Source organism: Schistocerca americana, chromosome 2, assembly GCF_021461395.2.
Source record: "Schistocerca americana isolate TAMUIC-IGC-003095 chromosome 2, iqSchAmer2.1, whole genome shotgun sequence".
Lineage (NCBI taxonomy): Eukaryota > Metazoa > Arthropoda > Insecta > Orthoptera > Acrididae > Schistocerca > Schistocerca americana.
In genome coordinates this window covers 1,036,925,838-1,036,947,440 of record NC_060120.1, presented here as the reverse complement: position 1 = coordinate 1,036,947,440, position 21,603 = coordinate 1,036,925,838, and the positions used below count along the sequence as shown (strand labels likewise).

The 21,603-nt window shown below is 42.0% G+C and overlaps 1 protein-coding gene across 3 annotated transcripts in view; it reads left to right on the top strand.

The window, feature by feature from the left end:
- Nucleotides 1-16,511, top strand: part of LOC124596430 — a 608,628-nt gene extending 592,117 nt beyond the window's left edge. For 2 of the 3 annotated variants that reach the window (XM_047135561.1, XM_047135563.1), the window contains exons 9-10: nt 8,987-9,235; nt 14,952-16,511. In XM_047135561.1, the coding sequence (XP_046991517.1) occupies nt 8,987-9,235; nt 14,952-15,064 (362 nt within the window). In that variant the 3' untranslated portion in view covers nt 15,065-16,511. Of the gene's footprint in view, nt 1-8,986; nt 9,271-14,951 lie in introns of all 3 variants that reach the window. The other variant, XM_047135562.1, reaches the window with a different exon arrangement.
- Nucleotides 16,512-21,603: the final 5,092 nt, after the last annotated feature.

The following is a 21,603-nucleotide window of genomic DNA, read 5'->3' as shown; positions in this document are numbered from 1 at the left end:
TTGTGTATCATCTCGTCCGTCCTAGAACTGTAATTTTTAAAAAATAATTTTATGGCCATGATTTCTATGGGGGAAAAACGTACAGCTGGCGAGGCAAAGCTGCCATAAAATGAATAGTAGGGCAGAAAAGGAAGAGGTTCTTCAGCGACATACTGAATGGGGAAAGGCTTTGAATCTGCGTCGATGACGAAATCCACTCTCAGAAGTGAAACGCCTACAATTAGAAGACTGGAGAATCCGGAAACTATAGGCTTTGGATACGCGGTGTTACAAAAATATGATGAAAATTAAATGGACCACTGTACCAACCCGTTAAGGAATGTTAAAAAGGAAATTTAAAGTATGATATCAAATGTAAAAGTAGAAGCGGGATATGTACTACGCTATCCTGGTGAAGTAGACCTCAACAAAGAAAGAAGGTCGTAACTTGCAGAGAGTGAAAATCGTGTGAATGTTATTATTAAATCAGTGGAACAAATACAAAATCATATAATCAAATTATTATTTGGTAACAATATTAGAACAAATAAGCCTTCGGTCACAAATATAAAGTCAAAATTGACCAGGCAACGACGCTACTATGAGCGTCGTCTTCAGAATTAGACTAACTGTTCTAAAACATATTAAGTAAATAATACATTAATAAAATTAAAGTTTGCACTGACTGGAAAAAAAATACAGTACTTCGTCACTATTTGATAACATTAAAAATAGTTACCATAGTTATCCACTACAAGTAGTGGTCGGTAGCATGATTTCATGGAACAACAAGGGCGCTAGGTTACGCGGAAACTCTATGAAAACATAAACAACTCACGTAAAAACGTAAACAAAACACGTGTTCACCAAATGTCAAGTTTGATCATTGCTATAAGAAATTTGATTATTGACGATGTCAGATGGCACGGATCCACCAATGAAGGAAATATAGGACGAAATCAAACCAGTCGGAGGACGACGTACTGCATATAAAAAATTATATGTCGCACTTTTGTTACAGGTAAGATAGCCAAAAAAACTTGCCACATGTGTGGCGCCCGAACGCCACGCCCGACTGTAATTACTGCACCATCTGTTGCGGCAATCGAATTCCTCCGCACAAAAGCCAAGTATTCCAGTGAAAGTAATTGGACTCCTTTCTTGGGCCGGCCGGGATCCTCCGCAGCGGTAGCGCATAAAGGAGACTTGTCGCTTTGCCGCTGACGCGGTCGTGACAGCTTCTAATTCGCACAAAATTGGACGGCATTCCGGCGCTGGGCCGCGCCGCCGTGCGTGCCTCCCCGGCGCTGTCTTTTGTTGACTCGACCACGGAATTCTGGGAAGATGCGCCATTGCGTCTCCGCTCCCACGGACGTGCAGGGGCCAGATCGTGCGTAGCGAAAAATTAGTCACGTCGGTATCAAATTGATTTCCTTATTCTCGAGAAACAATTTGGCATAACAATCGCGTAACTTACCACGTTTAGTGGCAGTGAAAAAACAAACGAGAAGGGAAATGAGGTTAAGTTTTCGTGTGTCTGTTACACCAATGATTCAAGAAGGACCGGCCGAAACCTTACTGAAGGAATCATCGCTACATTCGATTGGAGTGGGTTAGAGAAACAGCAGATAGACTAAACTAGGATGCTCATACGAGAATATGAGGTTTACTTCTTGCAAAAAGCATAGCAACATTTCAGTGACAATCAATTAGCTTCCTGTCCCGGTGCTCAAATGGTTCCAAGCACTATGGGACTTAACATGTGAGATCATCAGTCCCCTACATTTAGAACTACGTAAACCTAACCTAAGGACGACATACACATCCATTCCCGAGGCAGGATTCAACCTGCGACCGTAGCAGCCGCGTGGTTCCGGACTGAAGCGCCTAGAACCGCTCGGCTACAGCGGCCAGCTCTCTCGGTGCATTTTAGTTCAGGGAGACACCATAGGCAGGGGTGAAAAGACGATTAGGGCACAGCGTCAAATGCTCCAGTGATCCTGGTCGCAGGCTTTTTTTTCCCCCATGCGCTGTGCACTAATTAGTATGGTATATACACGGACTCAGCCCGCCTCTCGTGGTCGTGCGGTAGCGTTCTCGCTTCCCACGCCCGGGTTCCCGGGTTCGATTCCCGGCGGGGTCAGGGATTTTTCTCTGCCTCGTGATGGCTGGGTGTTGTGTGCTGTCCTTAGGTTAGTTAGGTTTAAGTAGTTCTAAGTTCTAGGGGACTGATGACCATAGATGTTAAGTCCCATAGTGCTCAGAGCCATTCACACGGACGCAGAAAGGGAGCACTTGAGAGGTTGGAAGTAACACCCTCAAGGAATAATCTAACACTAATGCACGGTGAATCAGATAATCACTGGTGATCTATGTTGATGTGCAACTCACGTGGGGTGTGTTGACATGTTGGAGAGATTAAAATATGATATGTGACTGTGGCAGTCGTCAGACATTCGACTGACTACGTCACTAATGACCACGGTGTCGACTGCCAGTTAACTCATATCTGCCTCCTTTACTTCTTGGTTATGACTGCTAGGTTGCAGAAGTTTTAGGGAAAGGTAATAGTCCTCAGGTCCAGACTATAAGGCACTCCATATCCATGAAGGTTTAGACACCGGCCTTCCGATGGTCGATTGTGTCAAGAGTCAGAGACTAGTGGCTGTATTAGGGCCACCTCCATGATGATAAAATGTCATTGTCAACAGAGTTTGGATGATAGGCTTCTGTGCTGGGAAGCGACAATATGTAGGCCGTCGTCTTCTGCAAAACCACCTCGTCGCTACGGTGTAGAGTGGTATCATACCGTATGAATGCCTCTGCTAACTGAATATCACGTGATACAGAAAATACCATAGATTACGGAACATTATGACTGGACAGTTGAACGTGCGAGATAGTCTTGTTGATAAATTCAGTGCAAGAATGGTTCAGCCGGCCGAGCGGTTCTAGGCATTTCAGTCCGGAACCGCGGTGCTGCCACCGTCCCAGTTTCGAATAGTGCCTCGGGCATGGATGTATGTGATGTCCTTAGGTTAGTTAGGTTTAAGTAGTTCTAAGTCTAGGGGACTGATGACCTCAGATGTCAAGGCCCATAGTGTTCAGAGACATTTGAACCAAGAATGGTTAAAAAGGAGGGTACTGTTTATGTCGGAGATGGTGTCCTTGTCTGGAGAATACTTACGTGGAATGTAATAAGAGCTTTGCCGTGCGCGAACGGCCCATAGCCGTTTTGGCAGACCACGTAGAACAGTTTCTTAGATTTCATCAAGGGAGAAAACAGCCACACTTCTTCAGTGTGTACCAACCATAAAGGAAGGCTTTGTTTGGTTTATAACCAAAGACTCATAAGTAAGGAAATGAAACGGTCATTCAGAATAAAGACGAAGATCCCCATTACAATGACAAGTATTCACTGCTGTATTAAACTCCAAACTGTTACGAGTAACCGCGCGGAGTGGCCGCGTGGTTTGAGGCGTCATGTCATGGATTGCGCTGCCCCTCCCGCCGGAGGTTCGAGTCTTCGCTCGGGCATTGGTGTGCGTTTTGTTCTTAGCATAAGTTGATTTAAGTTAATTTAAGTAGTGTGTAAGTCTAGGGACCGATGACCTCAGCAGTTTGGTCCCTTAGGAATTCACACACATTCGCACATTCGTTACGAGTAAATACTTGCACAAGCAGCGGGTGCTGTTCACTTAAGGCTCACTTAACCCATCCCGTGGCTTGAATCACGCAATACACGGCAGATACGTGCTACAGAGCACGATTGGTGTGCTTTATTACATAACCAGCATTACCTTAAAATTGCTGGTAATAAAAATTGGTAACAGTCATCGCGCAATCGGATGCGTTTAGTGTCGCATCTTCTTCGCAACCGATGATCTCTATGTTTTTCATCATGGAAGGAAACCTTATTGTCTTATGACTACCGGACTGCACAGTTCCCTGGTAATAGAAATTCCTTGTAGTTGTATGTGAGAATGTAGACTTTCTCGTGTTTCCAGTATGATGGTAGCGTTAATAAGATACCGCGGCGTTTCGACCAGTGTCTAAAACACCTTCATATGGCGTAGTGTTGAGTTTTTTTTTGAACATTTCATTCTCTCCCCTGACGGGCAAGAGCGTACTTTTCTCTTTTTAGAGAATTGAGTGCAAACATTTTTTTCAGTGTTTCTTTTATGTATCTTGTTCTACTGCAGTTACCGCGGGATTCCACGCCGAACTAAGCTGGTAACATTCGTCGCTGCTGACGATGTTCTCGTGCATCTTTATTTCTACAGACTCCTTTACAATGCTGTCCCGATAACCGCTTGCTCGGCATATTAACTTGCTGTTCACAAAATCGAAAGTGTGATCTTCGTATATGTTATGCTCTGCTGACGATCATTTCTCTGTATGTCCAAGTCGTACTCGGCTGATATGTTCCACGTAGCGTTTCGAGATGAAGCGCCGATGTAATGGCGGTCCCATTCACAAGGAATGCTGTATATCCCTGGTAGGTTAAGTTTTAATGGGTGTCTCGACGGCCGAGAAAGTCTTTCGTTTCAGGCGATGGTCGGAAGGCGGTTTTCATGTTGCCTTTTCCAAGCAGCCTCGCAATTCTGTTTGACAGCGTCCCCAAGCAAGGAAGGAAAGCGAGTCTCTTGTCTCCATCCGCCTCTTCCTACTTCGTTGAGTTTTCACTTTTCTTTAGTGCCTGCGATCCTCATAGGCTACTGTTTCACTAGGGGTCTTCGTAATTGCCACTATTTCTTGGAGACAACTGCTTGAATAATTTTATGTATTTTCTTTTTTTTTAGTGTGCTGTAAAAGTTACGTCAGGACAATGACTTTCGTTCAAAAGCATTATAAGAAGCCTGGTTTACTCGAAAAGTCGTATAAGGCTGGAATATTGGCAGTTTGTGCAGTATCATGGCAACAGTGGCGATAATAAGATGTTATTCGCCCAGCGATTTTCCCTGGCTTAATCAGCTAACGCCCATTGTCCACCGTCGACAACTTCATCATCATGGCCATTGAACAAGGCTCCCTACCGTCAGCCAGAACGCATCAATACACGCGAAAAATTTATTCGCCATGCTCGCCAATTACCCCCTCTATATCTGGGAGCTCTCTGTTCGGAGCCTCATCTCAGATGCGGAATTCAGAATGTGCGGCCCATTAGCCTGTCACCGTTCGCACGTCGGGACCAGAACCAGTTATTACGCACAGTGGTACGACAGCGCCCGGGGTGTAGGCGCACCAATCGGGACTCGCCAAACTGTGGAGACCGATTACGTTGCTCGCTTCCTTTTTTTCCATTTTGCGTCTGCCGTTCGCTGCAAGATTAATCCGCGTAGCCGCTTCGTAAGCGCAATAAAAGGAGAGCGCAATTTATTGCTTCTCCGGCACACAATAGCTCTCGAATCGGCCGATCGTTAAATACCGACTGTCTTATGTTTTTCTTCCCTTTTGTGTAGACGACCGTAACAGCCCTAATTCCGCTTCGTTATTAATTGTCACGATAGCCAAGACTCTACTGTACTGTTGAATTCTAGTGTCACGTTTCTGCAGCTAAAGAGTAATTTGCTGTTGAAGATATCAAAGAAATACGTTATTAGCGGGCAGAGCTACGACACAGACACGTAACACACTTGTATGTGTGTACCATTACTCTGTTGCCTGCTGCAGGCGGCACCTTTTGAAGATCGCGTGCTGTTGCTGAGGCGGCGCACGTGTCACACACTGCAAATGGAGACCTCCCGCAGTGGTAACTGCTGTTAACCAGAAACCCAATCGATTGCGGGTGGTCGCTGCAGTGTGGGTGTACCATCGTGGTTCCCAGTCAGCGCTCGTGTTGTAGAGAAAGTTATTTTGTAGAAGCAGCTATATCTCAAGCTGATTACGAGCGAGTGAAATATCTTCAAACTCTCACACAAACAGTTCGCATACCAGCAGAGTGTTTGCGACCGCTGGCGGGGAATGTTGGGCTGTGCTCTTTGCACACCCTGTCCAGCTAAATGCTGGCCAAGTCTTCATTTTTGTCTTGCATTGATAAATACGCATACGTTAAAGAATAATAACATGTGTGTGGCCCAATAGATGATGTAGTAACGGCGACAGCTATGGGAATTGCATTAGCCCAGAAAAATAATAACGGAATCCTGCGTAAACAGATACCCAGTTTCTGCGACTAGACCAAAAACAACATGCAGCAGAAACATTACAAAGATATGCTAACCACTCCTCACGCCTGCAACTAAGATGTCACCAAAGCGCATATGGCAGCATTACTGACGTGTGCGGACTCTGCAAAAGTTCTCTTCAGAATTTTCTAATAAAAAGTCGACAACTGTATTTGTCAGCTGGCCGGGTGCTGACTCGGATGAACCGATCTGGAGCGAACTGTCCCACTCTGGAACCTCTTTGCGAGTTGCATCACTGACATACATGACTGTCGCTTCTGTTTTGCATTTGTTACAAATCATGATTTCATGTGCTACAATCAATGACAATACTTTTCTCATTACCACGTACTAATCGAAAAGTGCCCTCAGAAACTTTTCGAATTCTACAGTTTTTTCTTTGCGGATGGCTTATTTCCAGTAGTCTTGTAATATCAATGGAGAATTAATATAATAAGATAACAAAATTTAAAAAAATGTGTATTATCTTGATCATCACCATGTAATGGCAGCTCAACGTCAAATGAATATGCCATATCGAAACCATCATTTTCGGCACTCCCTGTCAACTTGTTAGCGGATCTGTTTATATTATTTAAAACATTTTGCAACCAAAGACCTCTATAATACTTTCAGATTTGCACTAAAATAGTGTTATGTTTTTTGTGACTGATGACAACATTATTACTTTGTGTATTCTTTGCACTTATTAAAGTCTAGATGCCCTATTCGCGTACTTAAGTGTTTACGAAGTGTGTGTAATGCAAACACGATAGAAACCGGAGCCTGTGACCACTGGAGGTATTTCTATATTTATATTTTTGTTTATATTAGGAATCAAAGTCCTCCACAAAATTCGAGCCATGTACTAAAATAGTATTTCGTTTTTGTCTTCTGGAAGTGGACAGTTACTCCAAAGTCGTACACGTAACACATACTTATATTAACCCACATATTCCTCATGATTCGGGTTTAAAACTCTGAAAAACTTGTTGGAAATGTTAAAAATTGTGATTAGTAACAGTAAACATAGAGTTTCAATAGATATTGTTAACTGTCATGGTAAAACCCATCCTGAAATGTTCGCGCTTGAAGTAGAAGTGTTCGCACTTGAAGTAGAAGAAGAAGAAGAAGAAGCTAATCAATTTTCATTCGGGTGATAACGAAATTATTATCGAATGACGCGCTACCTCAAAGGTTGGTCACAGCCACCCTTGTCATACCTAAGTATGTTAGAGTCGATGATTTAAGATCGTCAGAATTAAATATGTCACGTGCCAACCTTAAATGCCCCTGGAATTGAATTAGCTGTTGCAACAGGGACAAAAATCATCATCTTGTGTTCTTTTCGTTGGTTACTGTAAACCAATCTCCTGTCCGGCACTAGCCAGCATGACGTACAGCCAAAGGATGTACTCTGTCCGAGCAAAAGTATCCAGACACCGGTATATAACTCGCAACTGACGGGTAGATTTCTTGAGAGGCAGACCTATCAGTATAAAAGATAGTGGAGAGTATTGCGTTGTCAGTAGAGAAGCAGTAATAGCAGACTGCATCCGGCAGGAAAACTCAGTGACTTGGAACGTGGATTAGTCTTCGGATGTTACATCTGTAACAAGCCCATCACGGACATAGCAATGTTTGTGAAGCTGCCTAAGTCAACTGCTGGTGATGTGACTGTGAAGTGGTTTAGCTGCGGTTATATCTTCCCGTTTCCAAGACGAGACAGCTGGACGGCACCAGGCACACCTTATGCACTGATGGACAGGGACCGTTATGCATTGCGGACGATGGCTGTACACATTTACATGAAATCGGTGGAAGGAATCACTCCAAAGTGCTATGAGCAGCCCAGGTTGCACAATCCGTGTAGGGATAGTAGCAAGCGGACAGTAGATGACTGGAAAGATCTGGAGTGATGAATCACTCTACACCCTGTGGCAGTGCGATGGAAGAGTTTTGAAATGTTGAACTCCTGGAGTTCGTAACAGTTTTCATATGTCTTGTCAGCAGTGAAGTATGGATGGGATTAGGTATGTGGGTGTTTCTCGTGTTTAGTGTGTGTGTGTGTGTGTGTGTGTGTGTGTGTGTGTGTGTGAAATCTGATGGGACTTAACTGCTAAGGTCATCAGTCCCTAAGCTTACACACTACTTAACCTAAATTATCCTAAGGACAAACACACGCACCCATGCCCGAGGGAGGACTCGAACCTCCGCCGGGACCAGCCGCACAGTCCATGACTGCAGCGCCAAAGACCGCTCGCCTAATCCCGCGCGGCTCGTGGTTAGTGTGTGGTCTCCATATTGCGGTTTTGAGAAGGCTAAATACGGAAGGGTATGGACACGTTTTGCAGCATATGTACTGCATACAGTAGCGGAATAGTTAGGAGACGACATTGTATCGGCATGAAAGTGTAACCTGTCCTAAAGTAGCATAATGTTTTGTGGACAGTAACATTTCTGAAATGGGATGACCTGCAAAAGTCCCGACCTGAACTCAATGGAACATCTTTGGGATGGGTTAGAACGTCGACTTCGCTCAAGACCCTGTGCCCAACATCACTACCTTCTTTGGTTTCGGGTCTTGAGAAAAAATGGGCTGCTATTCCTCCACAGACATTCACACACCTCACTCATACTGTCCCCAGCAAAGCCATCATACAGGCGAAGGATGGACACACTCCATATTAATGTCTAATAACAGATGGATACTTTTGATGAGACACAGGTTAATATTACTCGGTTTAACAGCTGTTAAAGAACCTAACCATTCTAGAGTGAGAAGCTATTAGGCAGCTGCTGTGAACTCGTACTTACAAGGTGGTGTTCTCTTGTTGCAGATGACCCGTACTACTGCGGGCTGCGCGCACGTGTGCCCAAATTCGTGACGTCACGCGTGCCGCCGCCCAAGGAGGCGGCGCCGCCGCCCCCGCCGTCGGTGGTGGGCCGCTTCGCCGCCTTCCCGCCGCAGGCGCACGTGCAGGCGCAGCAGGCCATCTACCACCAGCACCACCACAACCACCACCCGCACCACGGCCATCACCCGCCACCCACCATGTGGCACGCGCGCTCCTTCGACAGCGGCATGGGTGTGTATGCACTCGTCAAAGCCGCTGCCGCTACGGTAACACGCATGCCTCTCTCTGTCTCTCTCGCTCTCCTTCTGAGCTCCTACTAACTCGCGACAAAGCACCCAAGACCCGGGGGGGGGGGGGGGGGACAAACTATACTTTACTTTTGCCCCACCACTCTTCTGACTGGTCTGGTGCGACCCGCAACGAATTCCTCTCCTGTGCCAACCTCTTCATCTCAGAGTAGTATTTGCAACCAACGTCTTCATTTGTTCTACAGAGGGGTCCAAAAAAATGTATCAACTATTTAAAAGTCCATAACTGGCAAACTAATTGACGGAGTTGTCTCAACTTTGGTAGTTTAATAGTTTGTAGTTCCGGCTATCGCCACACAAGCGTTGTATTGCGTTGTTTTGTTTTGTCAGATGACAGTCGCCAGATAGTCAGTGTTTTGTTCTTAGTTGCACCTAGTTACTCGAGTAAACATGACTGGCGCAAAGCTTACGTTCGATGAAAGGAAGACAGTTTTGAAGTGGTATTTTAAGTACGAAAGCATTAATGAGGTGCAATGGCGAAATGAGTATCAAACGATTGCTACACGCAATGAACGAGGACGACCCAGATCGTAGAATGGAGTACAGATGACTGTGTGGTCTGATGAGGCACAGTTCAAACTCAGTGGTACGGTAAATCGCCACAATTGCATCTACTGGACCGAAAATCCGAACGTCCATGTAGACAAAGCCGTGAATTTGCCAGGATTAGATGTGTGGTGTGGGTTGTCTTACCGGGGCTTGATTGGGCCATTCTTCATTGACGACACAATTACCGGTGAGTTGTACCTTCAGAAGCTTCAGACATCCATTTTACCTGCCATCCGAGACTTGTATGGAGACGGAAGAGTTTACTTTCAACAAGATGATGCCTCAGCCCACTACCGAAATCGTGTTAGGGCGTATCTCGACGAAAATCTGCCAGGAAGATGGATAGGCCGTAGAGGTGCTGTGGAGTATCTACCACGTTCCCCGGACCTAATTCTTCTGGGATTTTACCTGTGGGAAACACTAAAGGACGTCGTTTATCGACAAAAGCCACGCACATTGGATGAACTTCGAGAATCCATCGTACATTCATGTGCAAATATGCAATTGAACACGTTGCAGTCAGTAGTTCGCACAGCAGTTCGGCGGCATCGTTTGTGTGTGGATGTTAATGGTGACCATTTCGAACACCTAGAGTGATATCTTTAAGTTGGACTTTATGGTACACTTTCACCAAAAATGAAACAACTCCGTCAATCAGTTTGCAAGTTATGGACTTTTAAACTGTGGATACATTTTTTTGGACCCCTCTGTATATATTAGAATCTCTCCTCTTCCCCTACAGTCTTTACCTCTACAGCTCCCTCTAGTACCGGGAAAGTTATTCCTTGATAACATTCTCTGGAGAAACTACTCATTTCTTATCTTATCAGTCCACCTAATTTAGAGCATCCTTCTATACTACAACGGCTCACACATTCCGAGCCTCCTCTTTTCTGCTTTTCCCACAATCCATGATTCACTTCAATACAATGCTCTAATCTGAACGAACATTCTCCGAAGTTAATAGCGATGTTTGACAATATCAGTCATCTACTGGCCAAGAATGAGTTCTTTGCCCCTGCTAATTTACTTTTTATTTCCTTGCTTCATCCATTATACATTATTTTACTTCCTAGCTAGTAGAATTCATTTGTTTCATCTTCTTCTCGATCTCTAATTTTGGTGTTTATCGTTAATCTCATTTCTGCTACTTCTCGCTGCTTTCGTCTTTCGATTTATTCTCAGTGCACATCTTTAGACTGTTCGTTCCATTCAACAGGTTCTGCAATTCCTCCCAAGTCTCATTAACAGTAACAATGCCATCATTGAATCTGCACGTTGATATCGTTCAATCCTGGATTTTAATGCCACTCCCCAACCTGTCTATTATTTCCGTCATCGCTGTTTGACGTACAGATTGAACAGTAGCGGCGATATACGGTACTCTCTATATAACCGGTCACTTCTTTTCTGGGCTTTTATTCATTATCTGTCCCTCCTTGACTCATGTAAATATTGTATATTGCCTGTTTATACCTATAGCTTACATTTATTTCCTAAGAATTTCGAACACCTTGCACCGTTTTACATTGTCGAATTCTCTGTCTCTTTTTTTTTTTTTTAATGAATGACAAACTGCAGCAAAAAGCGTTGAAAGCAGTGAATAGATTAAAATTTTTCATGGTAGCGGAGGTGAGGTGGCACTCCCTGTAGTTCGTGGTCCCGTTTCGTGGGTCCCACTGGAATGGAAAGCCATGGCCTAACCGAACAGTCACGACGTTAGTTTCTTCAACCGAATGGGGATTTCAGTCACTGCACAGATCCAATAATACCGTGTTGGGGTCAGGAAAGTACTGAAGGTAACGCTGTTTACCTACATAAGACTCAATGGGCGTGTTAAATATGGGACACTGATAATTTTAACGCAATCAGCTGTTGTATAACCAACGTGCTGTGTTCATTAATGACAACTATAGATGGGTTCAGAAGAATCGCGGACGGGGCAGAAAATAACATTGCTCATTCCGTACACAGCCGTAACGAAAGGAAAAACACTAAACATCTGTTAATAAGTGACGTGAACTAATGAGAAGGAATTTATCATAAAGGCAATCTGTAACCAAATAATTATACGGATGGTACGTTTATTCTTTAGTTAAGTTCCGAAATATAAACTGTTTTTTTGCTGGGAATTGAGTATACTAAGACACATTTTCCGACACAATTACTAACACTAATAATTTACATAACTATTTCTTCAAATTTTGTAAAATACTTATTTCAGTATCTGCACCTTTATCAGAATTTAAAATATGTTCTGTGTATATGTATGTTCTTACTTTAATTTTCAGTTCTACTCCAGATTTTCTTCTGATAAAGGGAATCTGATTTACGAGGGAACAGTAAGAAAGTCACATACATAATTCGTCCTGAATATACTTGCTTACTTTTGTGTCACCTTTCAAATATATGTTCTGGTAAATGGTTCTTTACGCACGTCTGTTTTGCATATGTCCAATCTATGGTTACTGGGGTTTTCATTTATGTGATCTCTCTTTTTATCTACTCCTTTTCCTACAATTAACTCAAAGGTTTGTGTTTCTTCTGTGGGTCACTTTGTGTCTAACATTCACGCACTGACTGTCTACTAATTCGGCAGCGGCAAAATTAAATATGACTATGTGTAAGAAATTTAAATTAATTTTTTGGGTGGAGCAAGAGACGATAAAGAAAATAATATGCATGGAGAGGGTATACCATAGAGGTACATGCATGTTAATACTGCAAGGTATCAGTCTACTAAACTGTATAAAATATGTCTTCTTCAGGGATGAGAATTCAAAATTATCCGAGTATTGAACTGGGTAGTCTGTGCACTGCAGCAGAAATCAGCAAATATACAGGAACATATAAGCTGGATCTCATACAACGTGAACAGTTTCCTCAAGTATTTACGAGGACTGAAACCGGGAAGGAAGTAGTAACTAGTAACATAACTACCACTGAAGAATCAGTAATCACTATTATAAAATGGCATGACAAAGGTCTCTAAATGTTGTGGGAAGGTGTTACTAGGTCTCGACAAAATATTTTCATTTCACATTCATTCTACGCTATTCCATAACATCCGATCCGTTTCATTTACCTGTACATTATGTTTTATTCAGATGGAAATGTTGAAAATCCTTCACGCGGCTGTAACTTAACATCCAACTACAGTTACAAATTTTTCCTTTCGGTGTCTCTCTATATATTTGCAGTTCTTTTTTTAATTCGTATCAACTTTCTTAAACTGCATGTTCTTTTTATTTGCTATAATCTGTCATTCATTTCCAAAAAGACATTTGCATTTTCTAAATCGTCTTGTTTAACTGTTCCTCTCCTTCCTGTTTATTGTGTTTCTCCACCACCTCTCTGGCGAACAAACACCGCAGTAAACAAATATCATAGTTGGTATTGGTTAATATAAAGCTATACCTGAATGCCAGCCCGTAAATGTTGCAATGAAAGACAAATAGGCAGTATCCTCTCTTTATAAAACAGATTGTTAAAAAAAAAGTACCTTTTTAATGTGTCCAGTCATGTGAATCTGCCCAAGCAATAAGGAATTGCTTTTCATGCATCCCGCGAGTAAGAAAAATGTGACCAAGAAGGAAACGAGGTGCTGAGAACCATAAGGGCCTGAAGCACACTGTTATCGGTTTTGCGATTGTAGCATGTATGCATGCTCCTGACATCTGTTTATCTTACGGTGAATCAGTGTTACTCTGTTGTACCACTATACTGGTATATATGTGTATTTGTGAAAAGCTATCTCACTTATTTCTCTGATATTCACTTCCATATGGGTCCAAAGCATGCATTTTCATTGCTGTAGGAACTCTCCCTGGCTACACTGAACCCCATTTCTCCATAAAAGCTTGAAGCACCTGAAGGAATGCCATTACCACTGCGTCACGTTCCATGGTTTCAGCATTAAAGTGTGTACAATGGACGCTAAGAATTTGGAAACCTTTATGAGCATTACCGACCTCACTACCAAACCAAAAGATGATATTCCTGGTGACAATGCACATTCCAGAAATTTTGTAACGATGAAATTGTGAACAGGTTGCCATGAATTGCTGTTTAAAGTAACATATTCTTTATTGGAGTCGTATGAAGTCACCATTTTCTTCACGCCACGTTGCCCACAGTTTCTATATAGTTTGCAAAATCTAGTGCCCAAATACGTAGGTGGAAGGCAAACATCAACCTTGAAACATGAAGGCTTAACAAAACTACTAGATTGAATTTAAAACTCACGGACTTAATAAAACTACTGGATTTCATGCCTGAGGTGAACAGACAGTTTTATCTGAACCTCAATCCGGAGAATGTTGTTAATGAAGATGGTGATAAGGAGAACCATGAAGTGCTGGGAGAGGTCGCAGTTGGGTGTGTAATGTGTTTAGTATCCGTTCTTTATGTTCTGATTCTAGTTTCACGTAAATTACAAACCATACGACAGTGAAAATGAGACTGATGCTAGATTATTTATGAAAATTTTGTTTGTTAACATTAATAATAGTAATCCTAAACATTAATTAAAATTTCGTAACATAAAGTGGGTATATTATTTTTTATAGGAGATATAGGGTGTTGTGACTTGGTTAAATAACAAGTTAAATCTATGAGAGTGGTGGTTTGCCTATAAATTTGATTTTGACAAACATCTATTTTTCTCGAAACTCCGTGTTTGTGCCTTGGCCCCTTATGGCTCTCAGCATCTGACATGTGTTTAACTAATAGCTGATACCTTTTTATGAAATCACTACGGAATAGAAGTATTCTTAACTAGAACAATATAAAAATACTTAGATTTTTCTATGGAAGGTGTGAGGTGCAACTGTTAGACGAAGATAACTGAATACTTAGAACAATATGAGTTTTGAGAAGCTCATTTGTAATGAATGCACAAGAAATGTCGAACTTCAGTACGAAAAACAGTGGAACGAGGTAGTGGGTAATTTTCTTGTCGACAGCTTTCTTATTAGTTCAGAATGATAAGGAGAGAACAGGAGGGGATGAAACACTGTACTCACTTGCTGTGTAATACGACTGCCTGTTCCTGCAGCTGTGCTATAACGCTGCTCATGTTTCTGTTGCAGACTCTGAGGCGCTAGAGTCGCCTTACAACCACATATACGGCCGCCTGCCTATCCCGACGAGAGCCTACATCCCACCGACGCCGAGAGCCATGTTCGTCGGCGACTGGGACTGAAGGACCCTCCCACAAGAAAAACACCGCCGCGAGCGAGCGCTGCTCGTCTGAATAGGCGCCCCTGCATTTCTTGTTCTCACTTTGTTGCGTCTGTTATCACTCTTCGTTACCAGGCTGTCGCCACTAGCGCGGCCGTCGACTGACTGTTATATTCTGATTGAAGCCGGAAACTTGTCCGGTGCGCGGAGGGGCCATGTGGTTTTCTTGTGCGTGAATTCTGAGTGTGTCAAAGACTGCTTCAAGAGAGAGAGACAAGTGTCTCCTCGCTTCGGAACCGACGGCTGAGCGGGTTTCGTTGCTGTTGCGCATCAGCAGTTAACATTCCCTCGCTTTACCGCCTGTTCCCACACGACCCATACATTCCGACGGAGCTACGTCGCCGAATGGAGTGCCTTGTTGTTGCGAATCGAAGGATGTGTAATTATTATTTAAAAGTTGTGTATGGCTCGCGAGACCACTATAAAAAAAGAGTATGATAAGTGGTCTTTTGTTCTTCAGGCGTTGATATCAGCTAGAGGTGACACAGTTATGTACACGTTATGACTATGATCAGTTTGTTTTTAATTCTCTCGTACTTCAGCGTAATAATTTTGTATCTTATTTCCTATTTATAATGATATTAATTGCGAAATACTCAACCAGTAAGTCTTTTGAGTAAAATACTATACGAATCGTTCTGCATTTTGTCCAGAACAAATGTGGAGATGTCGATTCGCTGGTACAATGGAAAAACTTATGTACTCTGGTTTCTTTTGTTCGAAAAGAAACACTATGTAGCAATTATATTGTATTGTTCTGAACGGAACCATCTGTTTCAGAATGTGTAATATTTCTAAATACTAAATTTATTTTTAATAATAGGCCCCTTTGTGCAATAACCACAATGTTTTTGCTTAGTTTTCGGTATGTTTTGTAGTGTTTATCCTTTGTAAATACAGTACCCCGTATGAAAGGTTTGACTGTGAATGAGATTTGCCATTTTTTGAGTGTCTGCGTGTAAATTTGTCCCCTTTTGTGATTGATTTGTTTGTTTTCATCTTTTGCGTTGCTTGCGGGGGTGCGCTTGTCTCGATGTAAACATGCTGTGTAGCGAACGAAGACAATCGATGGGTTTGCTTTTCTAATTTGTAAAAAAGAAATGTGCTTTTCTGGAAGGTTAGCAGAGATTTGTCCGATGCGATGAAATGCCTTGGACGAATTTCGAGAGCAAAATCAAGTGGCAGTGTTCAGATACAGGCTAGCAGAAGTGTTTGGAGGATGAGAGCAGGTTTCTGAACGCGTGTGACCGCATGTGAGCGAAACGTCCCGATGTGCCTTACGGCGCGCCTCGCCTAAGTAAACTGCGAAAGTGAAGAGCATGACTGAGTAATGTGTACGTCTTAATGTGTTCCTTCTGTATTTTATCAAAATTTTGTAAGAGCATGCAATAAAATGGTGATGGAATTAATACAGTTGTCTCTGTGTTTTTATTTCCTCAACCACTAAGCTTTACCCACAACCTCTTCCCTGTCTGTATTTTCGCCACACAGCGTATTCTCGTAAAGCATTTATTGCTACCCATACTTGTCAAATCTGTACATCGAGGAAGCAATGATGGAAATAAAAGAAAGGTTCAGGAGTGGAATTAAAGTACAAGGTGAAAGGATATCAATGATACGATTCGCTGATGACATTGCTATCCTGAGTGAAAGTGAAGAAGAATTAAATGATCTGCTGAACGGAATGAACAGTCTAATGAGAACACAGTATGGTTTGAGAGTAAATCGGAGAAAGACGAAGGTAATGAGAAGTAGTAGAAATGAGAACAGCGAGAAACTTAACATCAGGGTTGATGGTCACGAAGTCAATGAAGTTAAGGAATTCTGCTACCTAGGCAGTAAAATAACCAATGACGGACGGAGCAAGGAGGACATCAAAAGCAGACTCTCTATGGCAAAAAAGGCATTTCTGGCCAAGAGAAGTCTACTAATATCAAATACCAGCCTTAATTTGAGGAAGAAATTTCTGAGGATGTACGTCTGGAGTACAGCTTTGTATGGTAGTGAAACATGGACTGTGGGAAAACCGGAACAGAAGAGAATCGAAGCATTTGAGATGCGGTGCTATAGACGAATGTTGAAAATTAGGTGGACTGATAAGGTAAGGAATGTGGAGGTTCTACGCAGAATCGGAGAGGAAAGGAATATGTGGAAAACACTGATAAGGAGAAGGGACAGGATGATAGGACATCTGCTAAGACATGAGGGAATGACTTCCATGGTACTAGAGGGAGCTGTAGAGGGCAAAAACTGTAGAGGAAGACAGAGATTGGAATACGTCAAGCAAATAATTGAGGACGTAGGTTGCAAGTGCTACTCTGAGATTAAGAGGTTAAAAAAAAAAGTTGTCAAATAGTCGCACATTGTTTATGGAAGGCAGAGAACAAAATGAAAAAGGTGTAGGAAACAGAAGGTTCGTTCTTTACATACATGATATTATTGTCACACATTGTCACACTCCAGTTGGTGTTTCTCACGAACAAACCTCATTCTGTCGAACTACTGCTGCTCAGTGTTCACCGTTTCTGATGCACATAATATCTAATGAATGTGAGACATATCCGATCGTGGAAAATACTTTGCTGTACTAAACACAGCAAGCAGTAGCTTTAATTAATAACGGAACAGTTTGTTTCAGAGGAACGATGCAGATTGATATGAAGATTGTGGCAACACTTGCGATAATTTTAATTAAAAAAACTAGTTTTCCAAAGAAAGTATATAAAAGCAATATTAAAAACGGAAAATAAAAATTTACGTGACAACCTAAAACGAGCTGAAGTCTAGAATCAGTCGCGTGTTATGATAGCTATTTAAGAATAATGAACTAACATATTACACTCCGCATTCGAAGCTGAAACAATTAAGTCAAATTTGTACACAGAGAAGTGAAAATTAATATGTAGCTACAAAATTGATAAACCTTCTAATTACATTAAACAAAATAAAATTAACTTTGTATTAGAGCAGTCTTGGTCATCTCTGAATAGTTTTCACTTGAAAAAACAAGCCGAAATAATAAAATTATAGAATCAAAATTTTATCTTGGAAATCAGACTGCTTTACAACCGAATAAGTTGTTTTCAAAGATCACTGTGTTCCCCTTTTATGTGGTACCTTAAGTCCATAAATAGGAGGATAATGCATATTAATTCAAAAATTACATGGTACTTATATGGTACTCGAGGGATAATGCTTCTGTTTTTAGTTACTACTAATTATTTCATTCACAACTACCTGAAGATAAAAGCCAAATTTATGTTTTTGGCCAGAGTGAAATTTGAGCTAAGTGCTTGAACACAACATTAGACAATATGATACCAGAATAGATTCTTCATGGTTCCCCACCAGAAGAATAAAGTAAACTCGAAACCAGCAGCCTATAATATTTTCAACAAAATGATAGCGAGCTGTTGCCACTGCACAAAATTATGTCTTCAGCTATTTGTAGACATCAATATAATTTATTTGGATAACACACAGATGGGTTCACATACAAAGATGTACGAGAGACCATATTTTCTTAAGTTTTACTGACCGTGTCTTTAGTTTAAAGTTATATACTCTAGGCTTTTATGCTTATTATGTCCATACTGGAGTGTCATCATCGTGAATATTTTTATTGTCTCTTTCAAAAACTAAAAGTAAGCGAACTTCGCACTTCGTACAGCATGAATATAACCTCAATGAAAATGATGCTAGGCTACAACTAACTGTAGTTACAAGAAAACACAATTTTTATTTCATTTTATTTATTTATTTATTTATTTAGTTTTGTAGCTCCTGAAAGACATTGTCCAAGAAGGTGACGCCGAATTGAAATACATCATTCAAATCTTTCGCAGTGAACTGAAATTGGTCTGTCATCTCTTGGGGTCACCCATTCCCCAGACCTCTAAGTAGCACACGTGTGAGCGTCCTAAACTGTCTTGTCCTGTCAATAAATTTGAATCAGAAGTTAGTTCTTAACAGTTCTGCTATGAAGGGATATTGCAATTTTTTCAAAAGTCTTTCTTACATAAAATGGAGCAATATCACTGATACTATGATGAACATGAGGGATTCTTCAACGCAAGACATGCTGAAATATTGGAACGAGCATTACAAAAACCAACAAGAAACCTGCCATGAATGGAAACACTACCAGGTATATTTAGGTTGGCAACTTGCCTTTATGATACAGGGTGGGCAAAATGTTTCTCTCCCGGATAATACAGTAGAAGGCAAAAAAAAAAGAAAGAAAAGACGCAGCGTGAAGGAATAATTGTCCGAATGGGACGGAAATCGGTAGATGTGATGTACATAAACAAACAAACAAATGATTACAGCTTCAGAAAAATTGAGTGGTTTATTCAGGGGAAAGAGCTTCTCAAATTGAGCAAGTTAATGATGAGTTGATCCCCCTCTGGCCATTATGCAAGCAGTTATTCGGTTGGCATTGATTGATAGAGTTCTGTCCAATCGGCGAGTTAGATCGTCAAAATCTCGAGCTAGCTGGAGGACCCTCCCCATAATGCTCCAGACGTTCTCAGTTAGGGACAAATCCGGCTACGTTGCTGGCCAAGATGGGGTTTGCCAAGCATGAAGACAAACAGTAGAGACTTTCGTGGTGTGCGGACGGGCTTTATATTCCTGAGAACTAAGCTCAGGATGGCTTGCCATGAAGGACAACAACACGGGGCGTGTACTGTAAGCATGCCGCGAATGACAACTAAACGCGCAGTGATACGTCGACGATACTCTACGCCCCGTTTCGTTGCCATTCATGGCAAGCCAACCTGGGATTACGTTTCGCCGGCCGGGGTGGCCAAGCGGTTAAAGGCGCTACAGTCTGGAAGCGCGCGACCGCTACGGTCGCAGGTTCGAATCCTGCCTCGGGCATGGATGTGTGTGATGTCCTTAGGTTAGTTAGGTTTAAGTAGTTCTAAGTTCTAGGCGACTGATGACCATAGATGTTAAGTCCCATAGTGCTCAGAGCCATTTGAACCATTTGATTACTTTTCAGCAAGATAATCCCCGCCCGCACATGGCGAGAGTTTCTACTGCTGCTTGTCTTCGTGCTCGCCTAACACTAACTTGGTCAGCAAGGTTGCCGGATCGCTCCCCAATTGAGAAGCTTGGAGACTTATGGACAGGGCCCCTCAAACAGTTCCGCATTTTGATGATCTAACGCTCCAATTGGACAGAATTTCGCACGATATTTCTCAGAAAATATCCAACAACTCTGTCAATCAATAACAAGCCGAATAACTGCTGGCATCAGGGTCAGAGGTGGACAATTGCATTATTGACTTGCTCAATTTGTGAAGCTCTAGCTCTTCAATAAATCATCCAGTTCTTCTGAAATTGTAATCATTTGTTTGTCTGTACATTTACATCAGATCTACCGATTTCCGTCCCATTCGAATAATTCCTTCGTGGTGCGTGGTTTTGGTAGGTGTAAGTAGGGTTGCCTATCTTGAGGTGCATGAAATATTTTGTGGACGAGATTTATTTTGCCCATCCTGTACAAAATCTTTGTACTAGTGTTAACTGTAAGTAGATAAGGTTATAATGAATTTATTCTGGTAAAGAAGTCAAACACTGTATTTCTGTAACGACGGGAACAAAGGAAGAGATTCATTAATCAAAGGAAAAGAGTTGTGAAACCCAAGTGAGACGCCCTGCTAAACCCGCAGGTCAGGACAGGTAGTTTAAAATGTGGAAAGGGGCCACAATAAGCGGCTGTCAGTTACACTCGAACATAAAACCTTTTATTTGATCAAATATTACAAGAACCAAGAAAAATTTTAAAAAACACAGCTTTAGTTTTGGAACATAATCAGCAGCTGAATGCGCCGTATAATCTCATTACCTTAAGGGCAAGACCACTTTAATTTAAAAACGGCTGAAAGCCACTAACTTAAAGCTCGACCAAAATCAGAAATTTAAAAGGCAAGCCTTATCTTGAAACAGTCCTTTAATTAGGTTGAAGGCCCAAAGAATCTGACACTTTAAGAGCAAAGAGCTTAAATTCAAAATCAGCTGTAGGCCCAACACTTAAAACTCAATAACATTAATTTTAAAAATGCCAAAGGCTTTATGTAAAACAGTTCTTAAAATTAGGCTGAAGGCCAAAACAATCTAATGCCTTAAGGGCAAAACAGCCGTAATCTAAAAATCGGCTAGAAACCATACAAGTACAAACAACAAGAACAAACAAGAAAAGGCAGTACACACAAGGGCGCTCAGAAGTTCCAAGGGTCGGCCTGGAATTCAAACACTAACACTCGCTTAGGTGAGACAGGCAGTCGGCCGAACCATTGTCGATCCGACGACAACCCAACTGACAGACAGTCAACAGTCCCACCGACAAGATAACCTCAGCTTCACCCGACCAGCACACAACAGGGGGTTCAATGGAACAAGATAGAAGGTACTGGCGCCCACAACCAATTATACATTGAGCTGTTAAACTGCACACCAAGTTGGACAGTGACAACACGATGAGGAAAATACACT